At 43.0% G+C, this 16,653-nt stretch overlaps 1 protein-coding gene and 1 long non-coding RNA gene across 16 annotated transcripts in view; one reads left to right on the top strand and one right to left on the bottom strand.

The window, feature by feature from the left end:
* Positions 1-16,653, bottom strand: part of RNF216 (ring finger protein 216) — a 162,196-nt gene that overhangs the window by 82,111 nt on the left and 63,432 nt on the right. For all 8 annotated transcript variants that reach the window (XM_072836897.1, XM_072836896.1, XM_072836895.1 and 5 more), the window contains 2 exons: positions 15,657-15,805; positions 15,085-15,163 (listed from right to left, as the gene is read on the bottom strand). In XM_072836897.1, coding sequence (XP_072692998.1) covers positions 15,085-15,163; positions 15,657-15,805 — 228 coding nt within the window. The remainder of the gene's footprint in view (positions 1-15,084; positions 15,164-15,656; positions 15,806-16,653) is intronic.
* The window catches only part of LOC140638852 (uncharacterized), a 41,662-nt gene that overhangs the window by 5,383 nt on the left and 19,626 nt on the right, over positions 1-16,653 (top strand). For 2 of the 8 annotated variants that reach the window (XR_012035808.1, XR_012035809.1), the window contains exons 1-6: positions 2,891-3,028; positions 5,593-5,682; positions 7,756-7,845; positions 10,613-10,740; positions 12,063-12,344; positions 15,095-16,502. This is a non-coding gene — a long non-coding RNA (uncharacterized lncRNA). Of the gene's footprint in view, positions 1-2,890; positions 3,029-3,417; positions 3,596-4,460; positions 4,534-5,592; positions 5,683-7,755; positions 7,846-10,612; positions 10,741-12,062; positions 12,345-15,094; positions 16,503-16,653 lie in introns of those variants that run through there. The other 6 variants (XR_012035812.1, XR_012035813.1, XR_012035807.1 and 3 more) reach the window with 6 other exon arrangements.

Below are 16,653 nucleotides of genomic sequence, written 5' to 3' on the forward strand. Positions count from 1 at the left end.
TATGTGTGTGGGGGGGTCTGGGATCAAGAGTCAGGCCCCTGTTTTGCACAGCCCTTTTCTATCTGTAGTCTACTTCTCTCCTGCTCTGTTACACACATCTACTGGCTGACCTCTGAACAGTTCTGTCTGAGTCACTCCCTGGCCAGGAATACCGGTCTACCTGTTAGAACTGTCAGGCCAAGATCTAGTTCTCCCACAAAGTGTTTCCAGACTGTCCCCTCCCCTGGCTCCCTCCAGTAGTCCCCATCACCATCTACTACTTAGCTGTCTGCACAAGGAGCTGGCCTTCCTGACCTAGATCTCAGTGTAGGGCTGTCACTGACTCTTGTATTTCTTCGGACATAGTAATGCTAAAAAAAAAATCTGCTAAACAAATGACCAAATTCCAATCAAAGTCCATCAGCCTGTATGCTGAGCAAGCCTATGCTGAGTGAGCAGCTAAGGAACATGTTTAGAGAAGACAGAAGAAATGTAGGGAGAATGGGGCACAAAAGCCTCATTGGCTTCCACACAACTATAGCAAGGCAAAAGTTTTAGGAAGGAGTGAGTCCAAAAGAAGAATTGCACAGCAGACAGGGCCATGGTGACAGAGGCTCGGGGGTGGGGGGTAACCCGTGCCTGGAGAGAAAACTGTTGCTGAGAGAGCTAAGGGGAGGTCAGAGTGGGCACCAGCCCTGGGAGAGAAGAGGCGGCAGCTTTTATGGGAGGGGAGAGGGCTGGGAGCTTAAGATTGTGGCAACTGGAGATGTTTAGAGCAGCAAAATCTCATTGAAGAGGAGAAAGGAAGGGAAAAGGAAAACTGTAGTCAAAGATAAGAGAAGAAAAAGTTGTGATCTACGTCACTCTCTGGGCTAAAATCTCAATCAGCTTCTTGGGTGTAGGGAGCTTTTGAAACTTCAAATGCTTTTCATAGGAATTTCTGATGGAAAATAAAACTGAAAAGTGCTTTTATGAGGCTATAGGGATTTGATATGAGAAACTCAGTCTGTCTCTCTTTGAAAAGCAAATACCAACACCAGTTTGAAAACCCTCAGTATTGGAAACCAGGGACTTTGGACTGGAAGGACACTTGAAAGGTCATCTGGTCTCTTCTCTGGCCTTGAAGCTGCACCATATGCTGGAAGTCATTCCAGAGAAAGGAGTCTATCCAAAGTTGTCCAAAAGCCTCCAGCAGGGCCCTGGCACAGGGCCCCAGGTTCCCAGAACCCGTTTCACTGGTTACATTATAGTCTAGTGATCTTGGAATTCCTGGGAGCGATCTTGAATTCCTGGGTAGCTGAAGTCTTTTTATTCAGGGAAGCTGGAAAACAGTAGGTCCCTACCACTCCTACAGAAGAATCTTACACGAACAGAGAAACCACACACACACACACTAAGCCTTCCCTCCTCCAAGATGATCAGCCCTTTTATCTTCCCACAAAGAGCTGCTGACATTTTTCCTATTATGTAACAAATTTTACTCCTCTCTTTAAAAAAGTGACCATGCTACAGAATTGGACACCTGAGTAAGGGTCTTTCCAGTTCCCAAGAGTAAGATGCCTTCAAAGCAATGAAGTAGGTAAGAACACAGATACAGAAAAGCTAAGTGAAACTAGTTTTTAATATGGTATTTTTAAAATTAACTTTTTATTAAGAAAAAATTTAAATATATAAAAAAGTAGGCAATAAACATGAGTGATGGGTCTCCACATACCCATCTGTCAGGCTTAATAAGGATCATCTCAGGGCCAATCAACTTTTTGTACTCCATCTACTCTCCCATCCTCTTGCCCAGTGTAATTTTATTTTATTTTTTTTAAGATTTTATTTAGTTATTCATGAGAGAAGCAGAGACACAGGCAGAGGGAGAAGCAGGCTCCCCAAGAGGAGCCCGATGTGGGACTCGATCCTGGATCTTGGGATCATGCCCTGAGCCAAAGGCAGACGCTCAACCGCTGAGGCACCCAGGGGTCCCGCCCAGTGTAATTTTAAAGCAAATCTCAGAGGCACATCATTTCATTAGTATCTCCAAAAGATAAGGACTCCTAAAACCACATACCCAAATCACACCTAAAGCTGCACAATACCAAGTAAGGCATCCCTGGATTTTAACTCCTGATATTGTTATCTGCTAGCTGTGACTGACCAGAGAAGGAGCAGAAGTCCCTAAGAGAGACTACTGGTAAGAGCTCTACTGGCATGCCCCTCAACATCTGCCTGTTTAACAAGGTACCAAACCCCCACCTCACAGGACCCCGACGACCACCTTTGCTCTTTCTGATAGAATGACACAAGAATTGTGGTTGTGCTTCTTACCCTGACCTTGGCAGACTGGACTTAGTTTGTCAGCACTGATCTTAGTCACCAAGGTCATTCTGAGCCTGTTTACTCATGGAGCATTAATATGTGGTGCAGATACAGAGCACAGAGCTGCCATTCAGTTTCGAGAGATGGCAGGTCTGGCTCCTGTGACAGTGGAGATGAAGGGCAATGGGTGCTGGGTCTGGGCGGTTAATCCCACTTAAAACAGTAAACTGGCAGACAGATACAGACACGCATTTCTAATCGTGGTCCTGGAGGTGGCCATGCAGCCTCTGGGGACTAGAGAGGTGACAGAGGTTCTTCTCATTCTCTGTATGTTTGTTTCAAAGTCAGGGAGGACACTGAATGGTAAAACACCATTTACATTGCTCAGGCACTACACAGCAATAGGAAAATGACCTTGAATCCAACAGCACACACGAGAAATTTCACCCTGCAACAGCTCTGCTCTATGCTTTAAGCATTCCTCTTTGCTCCTGTTTCCCTTGCCCACATTCCTCCTCCCTGACACAGACACCCACAGGGAGATGGGGTGTTTTCATGCCTCTGTTATTACCATAGCAACAATTTCTCTTCTACCTGCAAGGGTGGAAGCCCTGCAGTGTTCTGTGCAGAGAACGCAAAGAGGGGACATGAAGGCATTATGCTCCAACACATAGATGCACACACATGCATGCACGTGTGATGCACACACATACTCCTCCCAAGGACACTGCAATGAGAACTGGTAAAACAATTTTTTTTTTCTTTTTGGTAAAACAAATTAAATCAAAATGCTGACACCTGGTCACACAATTAGTGAATAGATAATAAAAAAAAAGGCAAATGACTATAAAGAGATATTTTGTAGATATCAATTCCTGAGGGATTTTTTAACATGAAGATTTCTAAACACTGTGAATCAAAATGCATCTCTCCTTTGATGAGGCCACAGGCACACACACAAAAGCCATTAAGTTATTTTAACAAAATATATGAAGGCACTAAACAAATAATGTGTGGTTTCCAGAAAGAGGCACTTAAAGCTTATGATTCCTATATGGTTTGTGAACAGGGCTAGGCTGAAGTGCCCATACAAGTCTGTTAATTCACAGTCTCTTTCTTTACATACCACAGACAATGTATCTTAGTAGAAACTCAAACAAAAGAGAGACAAGGAAATATGTCCTTTTACTACAAGGACAGTGAAAGGTGAGCAACCCTGACCTCCAGGCCTGCCTGCTACAATAGGGGTTGGTGGAATGGTCAAGATTCAAAGATGAGCACCTTCCCGAGAAGACAAAAAACATAACCCGTGAGTCATGGAGACTAACCATGGACTTTTTATCTTCACTTTGTGACTAATTCTGAGTTCTCTAGCAAAAAGTACTATCGTTTTTCTAGGTCCTTCCTACATTCATCTCTTTAAATATTATTCCCTGAGATGCCAATCCTTTCAGACAGGGATAAATAAAAAAATGTATCAATGAGAAACCCAAGAAGAGGTCGTCACACAGCAGTGCTGTGGACCAAGCAACTGAGACTCACAGGGCAGACCCATGGGTAGCCTTCATTAGGACACAGTTCTCCCCAAGGTAGCGGAGGTCCTTCTCTGAACCTGAATGATGTGGGCTGAAGTGACAGCTACCATTTCTTACAGAAAGTATTAGCACAAAATTTAGCTTAAAAAAACCTATCCCCTTTCCACTGTGGCATGCTAGTAATAAATGAGTTTTCGGGGCACCTGGGTGGCTCAGTGGTTGAGCGTGTCTGCCTTTGGCTCTCAGGTCATGGTCCTGGGGTCCTGGCACTGAGTCCCACATCGGACTTCCTGCAGACAGCCTGCTTCTCTATGTATTTGCCTTTCTCTGTCTCTCTTATGAATAGACAAATAGAATCTTTAAAAAAAAAAAAAAAAAGTTTTCTGAGTACATGATCTGAAAGGCTAAGTAAGGTATGTGAGGAGTCATTTTTTGGTTCCTCATGGGACCTTACATCTGCCCATGTTAGGGGAATCCCACACTCCTGCAGGAGATTTTACAAATTTGGGAGAGGGTCCTCCTTTCTAGGTATTCCTCACCTGCACGCACTGTTGGCATCAGTCTCCACCTTTCCTGTGCGGCAGCTGTTTCCTGACCTCAGATGTGCAGGCACTGGAGCACATGCTTCTCCTATCTTAGGCTGTTGACTCCTCTGCCCTCACTTTATGAGACCCAGTGGACGCATCACTGACTTTCCCCAGTAGTCTGCAAGGTAGGTGCAACCATTCTCACTGTACAGATGAAAAAACTGTGGCTCAGGGAGATGTATTTACCCTAAGTCTCAAAGCCAAGAAATGGAAGAGCTGGAAGGAAAGCATGAGCCGGTTTAATATCAAAATCTCCTGTGTTCCCTATGACGCCAGACTGTCTCCTGAGCTGTAGCAAAGGTAATGGCCATAGGCACCTTGCCACTTGCAGCTTTGCAGCGCCCAGCCCAGTGCCGGGTCCAGAACAGCACGTCAGTGAATACTTCTCACACAGTGCTCCTCAAGAGAAATCTCAACACTCACAACTCACAACCAGCGTAAGTGGTTGAGCACTGCTGACAGAGGAGGGACACAAAGCCTCTTCATTTTCAACAAGAAGTTCTGTGATTTGTCTCCTGGAAAGGGGTAACATTTTAACCATCTAGAGTAGCTTCCCTGGGTGAGAAAAGAAGCACCAGAATGTTCTCTGGGGGCAAGGCAAAGTAATGCCCACCTCCGGGGGGTGGGGGTGGGGGGACGAGAAAAGAAGTGAACACCCAAGTCCACACCAACAGCTCAGCCTGTCTTGGACCACTTCGGCTCTGAAATGCACTCTTCTGCCTGCTGGAGAGGCAGTGCTAACCTGAGTTTCCAGGGGAGAAGTGGTTGCGCCAGCCCTCTGGAGGGGCAGCTCTGGAAGCACTGCTGGTGCCCCCTTACCAGCCTCCTAGCCTCCTCTAAGGCAGGCCAGGAAGGAGAGGAGGTTGTTTTCACCACTCAGTGCCCAATATCAAGTGACAGAAAACATGAAATATAAGAATAAAAACTACTCCTGTAGGGCTAAAGGGAAGCAAAAATAAGTGTTTTATTCATATTGGCTTTTGTGTTTTACTTGTAGGTATATATTTGTGTATATGTGTGTTATACGTATATTTTTAAAGATTTTTTTATTTTTGAACAACCTCTACGCCCAACGAGGGGCTTAAACTTACGACCCCAAGATGAAAAGTTGCAAGCTCTACTGACTGAGCTAACCAGGTGCCTCCTATGTACTTATGTATATATTTTACCCTTCCTCCCCTTAGGTAGATGTCTATCTCCCTTTTGAATAAGTGTGCAAACAACAAATATGGTATTTATAGGACTTTTATTGGGAAGGTTGGAAAGGAAAAGAGGTAAGCAATATTCTGCCTTTTGTTGTTTTTATTCTTGGGAACACACACACACTGAGAGAATCAGGTTCTCTATTCCTAGTGTTAGATGTGTTAAGATGTCAAGTAATGAATTATCAGCCAGAATCTCCTAAGGATCAAAAAGCCTATGATGAACACATTCACTATGCTGTCTGCTATGAGGAATTTTAAAAACTGAAAAGTGACAAAAACATTAAGTCAAAAATAGAGTTAGATCCTGAAAGCTCATTGCCACGATGCCAGCTCTGCTCTGTGCCTGACTGGAGGATGGCTCACAGGGATGCTGCTTAGGATCTACTCTGGCATTATGTCTGAGGCCGGGAAGCCTCCCTCTGGGTTCTCACCACTGGGTAGATACTATCACTCCACACCTCCATGGCCATTTATTTCGGGTGGCTGTGGGGAACACAGGGAGCTGAGAGCCCTGTGAGGTACTTATCCAACATGGGTGCATACCATGCAGCCTGCGGTCTTAAGCTATTTTGCCAAAACCCTCCAGCTCTGAAGGAAGTGATTCACCTTGTGAGTAGGGGCAGGCCAAATCCCTGAGAGGGAATTCCCACCCCACCCCACTTCTTTTGTGGACTTGCATTATGAAGCATGGACTTCCATGCCAGTGAAAAAGCCCTCATTCTGGGACTTAAAAATCCTTTTGTTACCCATTTGTTTCTTGTCAACATAACTTCCTGAATAAAGATCCTCCCTGATAGTGGGGACAAGAGGATCAAGCTTCATTCATATCTAGATAAATGTAAATGCCTGTGCTCAGCACAGGAGTCAGCTGACTGGCTGGGCCTCAAATTATAGTGCTGCTAATAAGTGCCAACCGTCCACTGTCACAGCTGGAGCCGCCCTGGCACTGACAGCTGGTCCAGGCTCATTTACATTCTCTGCACGCAGCCATTCAGCTACTGTAGGCGGCTGCAGATGCCTGTTTTTTAGCAACAAACTGGTTCACTGCAGATGTGAATTTTGGTTATATTTCACTGCTGTAGAGTCGGTAACACTGAATGCTACAAAGGATAAGATAGGGCCTGGAAACAGTAGAAAAAGAGTAAGAAAGAGAAATGAGAAACACAGGGAAAAATGGTGAGAGAGACAAAGGAAAACAAGTACAAGTGACACCGGGAAAAGACAAGTGGTTGTACAGCCACACTCACTCTCTTGGCTTCACTAAGGAACACCAAGCCAGGTGTCCTTCACAGTTCTTTTTGCCTAAAGTCTTACACCCAATGGGTTTCCCTCCTTTAGTGCTTACTTCATGAATAGACTTAAACCTCCACCTTGTAGCTCTGGCCACCTTTCTGGAAAGCTCCATGTACAAACCTCTGAATTTATGGAGCAAAGCTATGGTTTTGGAAAGGTAGAGAAAGACTCAACAGGGAAATTCTGACCCTCAGAATAAATATTCCAGAAGCACTGCTTTCAAATCTCCTTTTATCTAACACTCTGCAGTCCCACACCAAACATTTTCAATTCGTTCCTAAAAACAGCATGCTGAAAACAAACTGGATGAATCCTTTATCTGTGAACACACAGGGCGCAGAGGGCCTTGACAAAAGCATTCCATCATATCAATGAAACAAAGACTCTCTCCCCATTTCATCAAAGATACAGTATCTTATTCTCTTAAGGGATTTTAGAGGAATGATTCCAGGCATTCAAGCCTGCCTCTAGATAATGCATTAATATAAACGCCTCATCTGGAGTGACAAGTTCCTGGAAATCTAACCGGAGCTTAGATTACTGGCAAAGACACTGCAATGAGGAAGCAGATGCCCTTAGTCTCACATGGGCCAAAATCAGTATGTGGCTTATTTCTTAAAACATTAGCAATCCTCAAGGATTAATGATTGGTTTAGCTACCTAGTTGAAAAGAAACAACGTCATAAGGAGAATTCGTGTAATTGAAAAGGTAAATGCATAGGTTCTAAAAACACGACATCTCTGCTATTAAATTCTGAATGCACATAGTGGTTTGCTTTGGTACTAAGCCTAAAAGAATTCTGTTTATGAGAGTGTCTTGCTGACTGACATACTTCTGAAATGCTCCAGAGAACTGTTCGTGGAGTACCAGTGCCACCTCGTGGTGACTCCTCTCCATAGCACCTAATAAGGAGGGACCAGCTTAGTTCTAATGATGAGGTGAGTGAACTCTCCCCTCCTGGTGAAGGACCCTCTGTCCCTGCCTCAGGTTCCCAAGACAGTTTTACTTTATTTTTCATGGTGGGCTAAATAAACTCTGCAAACCTTACCCTAATGGTGAAAAGTATCCAGAATGTGGATGCTCTCATCTTCAGGGACGGTCAAGTTCTGAAGCACAATTCATTGAGAACATCTTATGATGCATTCTTTTTACTGGAAAATGTTACTAAGGGACATAAATGGAAATATATGGAAATATAAAATTTGAACTTATTAGGACTGACTTTAATGATAAGAATTTCCCCAAACTCATCTAATGAATTTGAGGTGATTCTAAATCAAAATGCTATAAGCACTCTAACTCCTGTGATCTACTTCCTGGATGCCCTGCCATAGGCTTTCCGTGCTCCCAGCTCATTCCCTGTCACCATGGTTCCCTCCTTCCAATGCTTCTTACTCCTGACTACAAAGTTTTCCTCTAGGCTACATCTTGCCTCATGTTCCTCACCCCAGTCACTTTCTAAGTAATTACTGAGCACCTACTATGTGCTAGGCATAAGCAAGACATACACATAGAGTACCTCCATCCTCAAAACTCTACATGTCTAAAACAGAATCAACCGAATTTCTTTTCTCCTGGAATCTTTTTCTATTTGTCTTTTTTTTTTTTGAGAGAGGGGAGGGGAGAGGTAAGAGAGGGAGAGAATCCTAAGCAGGCTCCATGCCCAGTGTGGATCCCAATGTGGGACTTGATCCCATGACCCTGAGATCACAACCTGAACCAATCAAGTGTTGGATGCTTAACTGACTAAGCCACCCAGACACCCCTCTTTTTCTATTCTATTTGCAATTGTATGTGAATAGCATCATTACCTACTTAGTGGACCAAACCAGAGAAGTCAGTCATCGGGACTTCTCCCCACCTCTAGTCAGAATTTCTCCTTCTAATCCTATCTTCTCATTACTCTTACTCTTCAAATCTGCTCCTTTTCTCCACCCCCATCATCCATTTTGGTTCTCATGATCTGTATCAGTCAGCACATGCTAGGTTATGTTGTTGGAATAGACTCAAACTTCAGTAGCTCAAAACAGAGACTTATTTCTACATGTTCATCTTGGCAGAAGAAAAAGACACAACGAACCATCAGCTCTCTTTTTTGTTGTGTTAAAAGAACACTTTAGGGCAGCCTGGGTGGCTCAGCGGTTTAGTGCCACCTTCGGCCCAGGGTGTGATCCTGGAGACCTAGGATCGAGTCCCGTGTCAGGCTCCCTGCATGTAGCCTGCTTCTTCCTGTGTCTGTGCGCCTTTCTCTCTCTCTCTCATGAATAAATAAATAAAATCTTAAAAAAAAAAAAAAAGGAACACTTTACATGAAACCTGCCCTATGAACAGATCTTCAAGTGTAGAGTACAGTATTGCTAACTACGCATATAATAGCTTTTGTATCTCAGGTGACTGAAATTCCACATCTATTGCATGGCAGCTCCCTCTTTCTGCCTCTCCTGGTCTCTGGCAACCACCATTCTAGTTTCTGCTTCTGTGAGTGACTACATACCTCCAGTATATGGAATCATATGGTATTTTTTTTTTTGTGAAGGGCTTATCTCACTAACATAACGTTCTAAAGGTTCACCCATGTTGTAGCATGACGGGATTTCTTTCTTTTAAAATCTTGACTAATGCTCCATCGTATAGAAAGACATTTTCTTTACTCATTCATCCACGGATAGATATTTATGTTGCTTCCATATCTTGGCTATTCTGAACAATAATGCAATGAACATGAATACAAATAGCTCTTCAAGAACCTGTTTTCAATCGACAAATACTCATAAGTATGATTGCTGGATCGTATAGCAGTTTTATTCCTTGATTTTTTTTTTTTTTGGATTTTATTTATTTATTCATGACAGAGAGAGGGAGAGAGAGAGAGGAAGAGACACATGCAGAGGGAGAGGGAGAGAAGTAGGCTCCATGCAGGGAGCCCGACGTGGGACTCGATCCCGGGTCTCCAGGATCAGGCCCTGGGCTGAAGGCGGCGCTAAACCGCTGAGCCACCCGGGCTGCCCTATTCCTTGATTTTTAAAACAAATTTTATCAATCTATCCATCCCCCACCTCCACATCCAGTGTGGAGCCCAATGTGGGGCTTGAACTTACAACCCTGAGATTGAGACCTGAACTGAGATCAAGAGGCAGATACTTAACCAACCAAGCCACCCTGGCACCCCAAGATTTTACTTTTCCCCCCAAAAATGTTCTCAGAATTTTATTTTTAAGTGATCTCTACACCTAATGTGGGGCTAGAACTTACAACCTTGAGATCAAGAGTCACACGTTCCACCAACTGAGCCAGTCAGGCGCCCCTAATTTTAATTTTTGGAGGACACTCAATACTGCTTTGATGCACCATTTTACATTCCCATCAACACTATTTTCTTTTTTCCTTTTTTGTGATAGTGAGCATCCTAGTAAGTGTAAAATGACCTCACTGTGATTTTGATTTGCATTTCCCTGATGATGAGTGATGCTGAGTGCCTTTTCATGTATCTGTTGGCCATGTGTATGTTCTTCTTTGAAGAAATGTCTATTCAAGTCTTTTGCCCATTTTTTAATTGGCTTAATTCTGATTGGTTGTTATTGAATTATAGGAGTTGCTGTGTATTAGATATTAACCCTTTATCAGAGTATTACAGATATTAACCCTTAAGTATTAATTTAGTAATAATTAAGTAGTATTAATTAATTACTTTCTCCCATTCCATAGGCTACCTCTCCATTGTTGATGGTTTCCTTGCTGTGCAAAGGATTTTCAATCTGATGCAGTCCCATCTGTCTGTTTTTGTTGTCTGTGCTTTTAGTGTTATATCCACAAAATCACTGCAGAGACCAAAGGTTAGGAAGTTTCCTATGTTTTAATTTTTAATCCATTTTGATTTTTGTTTGTGGTATATGATAACATCCAATTTTCATTCCTCTGCAGGCACCATTTGTCAAGCAGAATGACCTTTCCCCATGGTGTAATCTCAGTGCCCTTGACTGCATAGGTGTGGGCTTCCTTCTGGGCTCTCTGTTCAGTTCCATGGGTCTGTAGCTGTCTTTATGCCAGTACTATACTATTTTGATTACTGTAGCTGTGTAATAAGCTTTGAAGCCAGGAAGTAAGGGGCCTTCAGCCTTGTTCTTCTTTCTCAAAATTGTTTTGGCTATTTGGGATTCTTGACAGTTCTCTACGAATTTCAGGATTTTTTTTTTTTCCTGTTTCTGCAAAAAAAGCAGTTGGGATTTTCATAGACTGTGATTAAATCTATAAGTGGCATGGGCAGGTAGGTATGAAATTTTAACAATATCAACTCCAATACACTGTGTTAGTTGATTCTAATTGGGACCTATTTGGCTTCTTGAATTAGGATATCCATTTTCTTTTTCCAGATTTTGGAAGTTTTTGGCCATTATTTTTTCAAATAAGCTTTCTGTCTCTTTCTCTCTTCCCCCGAAATTCTTGCAGCGTATACACTGGTTCACTTAATGATGTCCTTCCCATTTGTGCCTCAAGCTTTCCTTATTTTTCATACTACTTCTTTTTTCTTTCTGTTCTTCTGACTAGATAATTTCAATGACCTGTCTTTGAGTTCACTGGTTCTTTCTTCTGCTTGGTCACATCCGATGTTGAATCCCTCTAGTGAAATTTTCTATCAGTAATTGTATTCTTCAGCTCCAATTTTGATTTTTCACAGTATTTTCTTTTTGTTGATATTCTCATTTTGTTCACATATCATTTTCCTGAACTTGTTGAGCATCTTTAGGACGATTATTTTGAATTCTTTGTCAGGTAATTCACATACTTCTTTTTCTTCTGGGTCCTTTCTGGAGATCTACTTTGTTCCTTTGGTTGACCATTTTTCTTCTTGTGTGTCTTGTTGCTTTGTGGTAGGGTCCATGAATTTGAAGAAAGTCACCTGTTCCAGTCTTTACATACTGGCTTTGTATAGGGAAAGATCTTTACCAATCAGCCTAACTACAGATTCCAGGGGCCTTTATTTTGGATGTGTCTTTTCTGGACCTAATGTGTGTAAATTCCCAATTAGAGAAGTTTTGGCCCCCCCCCCCTTTTTTTTCAGGAGCTATTTATAATCTTTTCCCCTCTGGTGTCTATATATAGTACTGCAGGTACTCTGGAGCTGTTTTAAGCTGTTCCAACTCCTTTTTGTTCTCAGGAGCCCCCAGGCATCTAGAGAATGGCTGGTCTCATCAGTGCTGAGGTGGGCAAGAGAGAAACCAGTTCCTTCAAAAACCTCCTATCCCCAGAAGCTAGAACACTGGATGCATGCTCCACTCTTCCTTTCTCTGAGGGAGAAGCTGCCAAGTTGTATCAATCGCTGCCTCTGTCTGAACTGTGGGTCCTTTGGGGGGCAGCAGCAAGCCTCCCAGCTCTCTTGTATTCTCAGATGCATCCGGGCATCTAGAGTACACAGAGTCCTGTCAGTGCATTGAGTCAGGTGAGACAATAATCAGCCCTTTAGGCAGTACTCCCCAAAGCCAGAACACCAGACACCTGGTCCAACTTTTTCCCTCCTCAGGGAGAAGCCATGAGTTGGGGTTTTCCCCAGTTCTTTCCACAATAAACAGAGAAAGGGCAATGGTGAGCAAGTGTATGTTAGTTTAAAATGTTGTCTTTGGGGGTACCTGGCAGCTCAGTTGGTAGAGCATGTGACTCTTGAATCTCGGGGTTGGGAGTTCAAGCCCCATGTTGGGCATAGAGCATACTTAAAAAAAATTAAAAACGAGTAAATAAATGTTGCCTTTGTTCTTGGCAATCTCCTGAGTCCTGGTGTTCCTTCCTGTCAGTGCTTTAGGGTCAAGAAAGATCAAAGCCGGCCCCTTAGATAGCTGCCCAAGATGTCTGAAAGCTAGATTATACTTGAGTCTTCCCTTTACCTCCCCTGGGAAGGAGCTAGGATTTAGGGGTTTCTTGCACGTGCAGGTAGGAGTGGCTCTGGCAAGTGAGTTCCATGAATTTTCCTACAGGCTTCAATGCAGTTGGCTATTGAACTATTTGGAATGCGGGAACCTCTTAACTGGTTTCTAAATTTTTCACAAAGGAAACTGGTCTATGTACCGTTGATCAGTGTTTCCATAGGGGGCTGGGAAAGGAGGGTCTGAGGCTACCTACTGTGTGCCACCTTGTTGACACCATCCCAAATTATGTTTTTACCACTTTTTCTGCAAGAGACTGACCTCATCCACACTAACATTTCATTGACCAAAAGAAGCTACACGGCCACCTCCAAGGTCAACAAGGCATGTATATCCCTTCCACTGAGAGGAAGCTGACAGTTTAATGTCTTTGCTTCAGATCTTAAAAGCCATTGGAACACTTTCACTGACATTCCAGGTTGATGTTCTGAAGACACTCACAGGACACTGTTTCAGACACATTTGTGCCCTTATCACTGCCCGTAACTGTCTCTGGAGAATAATGGCCTCACCTTCTCTTTGACATTTCAAATTGTCTATGAGTACTTTTCCTGGTAGGGACTAATTTGGAATCCTCAGAGGAAATGTAGTTCCCAGCTCCATCTTAGCAATTCATGGAGACTCCACAGGAGGTGGCAGTGATGTGCACCTCTCACCTGGACTACACAACAGCCAGAGATCTCGTTACATCAGTTCCCTTGCTGTTCTCCCCTCCACCACCTTAGACTGGTGTTAAAGGCCTATATAACCTAGCCCCATCCAGCATGTGAGCCTTCAGAACGCTACTGCTCCTCAGATCTAGAATATTCCAATATCTTCACTCTTCTCCCACCCTTGCCTTTCCTTCCCTTGGCTACTGCTTCTCTAGGCATTCCAGTGCTCAGGGTGGTTAGGTATTTCACTTAGTTCCAAAAGTCAGAGACAATTGGGACAGCTGTTTTAGCCAACAGCCTGTGGTAGGGAGAAATTATTAAACGGACATGTCAGTTCTAAGAGTATGCCCAGACTTTAAAAGAAATGTGAATGCTGAAAACGAAAGAATAAAATTTAGTACATTAGTTTATAGTTTCTTACTCCTTTCCCAAAGATTACTTTTGTTTCTTCACTCCCTCGTAAGGCAGAGATATTATAATGTTCAACTCTGGTCATGCTATTTTATTATTATTATTTTTAAAATTTTTAAAAAATTTATTTACTTGAGAGAGAATATGTGCACAAGCAGGTGGAGGGGCAGGAGGAGAGAGAATCAGGCTCCTCGCTCAGCAAGGAGCCTGATGTAGGCTCTATCCCAGGATCCTGGGATTGTGATCTGAGCTGAAGGCAGATGCTTAACCGCATGAGACACCCAGATGCCTCGGTCATGCTATTTTAGAAAAATGACTTAAAACATACATACATCTAGGTTGATGCTAATATTTAGTAAAAACTGTCAACTATTTACAGTAGTCTGTAATTAGCTGACACATTTTAAGACATTCTTAGCTCACAGAAGAATCTAGTTAAAGAAGATTTTCAGCAGGAAGGTGACTGGATGGCTTTGGTACCCAACACAATCAGTTCTTTTAAGAATAGTTAGTGAATAATCTACCCAATGCAACAGATGCGACCATGATGCCCAGGCCTTCAACCAAAGGAGTGTTGTCTGGACTTTGAAAACAGCAGGAAGAGAGTGTATGTGTGTGTCTGTGCACATGGGGAAGGTTATTTGTTTTTTGTTTTTTGTTTTTTTTTTTAATTTTTATTTATTTATGATAGTTACAGAGAGAGAGAAAGGCAGAGACACAGGCAGAAGGAGAAGCAGGCTCCATGCACCGGGAGCCCGATGTGGGATTCGATCCCGGGTCTCCAGGATCGCGCCCTGGGCCAAAGGCAGGCGCCAAACCGCTGCGCCACCCAGGGATCCCTGGGGAAGGTTATTTGAACACAACAGGGGAGTGAAAAAAACAACCAAGAAAAATACTGGCACACTGAGAGAAACAAAAAAACCCTTCACATTTTACCTTACAACATCTGGCCTTATAGAAAGAAGGCATACAAGAGGAATCTAGAGCTTTGTGACTGGAATTCCACAGGTGGCCCCCATTTCTGTAACCATGTCAACCATGATTCACAAAGTATTGATCTTCATTTACTTTCATGAAAAGGAACACACACAAATCCTTCTCAGGGGTCAGCACAGAGATAACCAGCAGGTATCTGGCCATTAGTGTAGTCCACAACACCAAAATTCAAATGAATCTAGAAAATAATTTGCTTCCTTACCTTTCTGCAGCGAGGATTGGGACAACTGAACCTCTTCACATCACTGTCCAACAGAGCAGGAAAGCTGCAAGAGGGGCATCTACAATCAAAACAGTAGAAGGAATATTACTCAGAATATTAAATTGGTTCCATGTGACAGCTCATGCTAACGGAGTTTTAAGATGGACAGTCATATCTCCTTACTTTTAACTAAAACACGCACTGAGGCTCTGCTTTGTACTGGCTCTTATCCACAAATGCAGCTGCCAATTTGGGTCCTATCTCAGTGCAAACCACTCAATAAACAAAGACCCCCTATCTTTGTAAGAACAACTTGCACGTCATTTTTCCTTTATCCTCCAACCCATGCGAAATGATTGTACCTGTAAGCCAAGTGATGAAGAGGTACCAAGGAATGTAGTAAAATGTAAATATTTCCAATAATAATAATATTCCCTTATTGCTCCGAAGACAATGCCAGAAGACCTAGAAGATCCAGCTTTGTCACAGAATGTTTATCTCTGATGAAAGTGTTCAGACAGTCTAATGGGCAATGAGGTGACAGATGACACTTTCTAATTCTGAGAACTGACCTGACAAGCTCATCAGCGTAAGCTGCAGTGACTTCTTCTTCAGCTTTCCGTTCATAGTATTTATACAGGATGGTCTGAGGAAGCACCTTCTCCAGCTCACTGGTTGGGAACGAACACGTGCAACTGCCTTCCATGCAGCTGAGTTCTGACTAAATTATAACGTCAGGAGGCCAAAACAAAACAAAACCAAAAAAAAAAAAAAAAAAAAAGAAGGAAAGAAAATTCAACTAGATTTTTAGAAAAACATAACCTCAGTGGTTCAATGCATCCCTCAACAGAAAGCCAATAAACAGTGGTTAAGAAAGAGACCACAAAGTCCATCTCTGATATAGGACCAGAGGGCCTCTCTCAGTGCAAACCACAATTAAGATGGAGAGCAACAAGGAAAATCACGGGATAGTATCTCTCAAGGAAGTATATGTCAGAAGAGAGTTGATTTCCTCCAGAGACCCTAAAAAGACAGGAGGTATAAGGTATCAGGGAAGGCAGAGATAAATGGTGTAAGAGGGGACTGACAAGAATATGGACGAAAAATAAGAAGGTTGTCTGACAAACCTCTGTCCAGATCCTGTCCCCTTCAGATGGTCAGGGGACTAAAACTCTTCCAAGAGAAAGGAAGACAGCCTCTGGGACAGCTGCCCAAGCAGGCCCTAGACATCGCCTTCAAAGCCATCAGTAGCACACTGAGTCCTCCTCACAACACATCACTCCAACTTCCTCTTTTACCTCTCTCATTCATTTTTAAGGACCCTTGTGATTACACTGGGCCCATCTGGATAATTCAGGATGCTCTCCCCATTTCAAGGCCACCTGACCAGCAACCTTAAGTCCCCTCCACCATGTAAGGTAACATTCACAGGTTCTGGGATGATGGGGATATCTCTGGGGGGCCATTAGTCTGCCTACTACAACATCCTGCTAGTAATAGTTACTCTGTTCTTGACTCAACTACAATTGACTTTAGAATAACTGATGTTGAATGATTTGATTATTGGTT

This window comes from Canis lupus, chromosome 8, assembly GCF_048164855.1.
Source record: "Canis lupus baileyi chromosome 8, mCanLup2.hap1, whole genome shotgun sequence".
Lineage (NCBI taxonomy): Eukaryota > Metazoa > Chordata > Mammalia > Carnivora > Canidae > Canis > Canis lupus.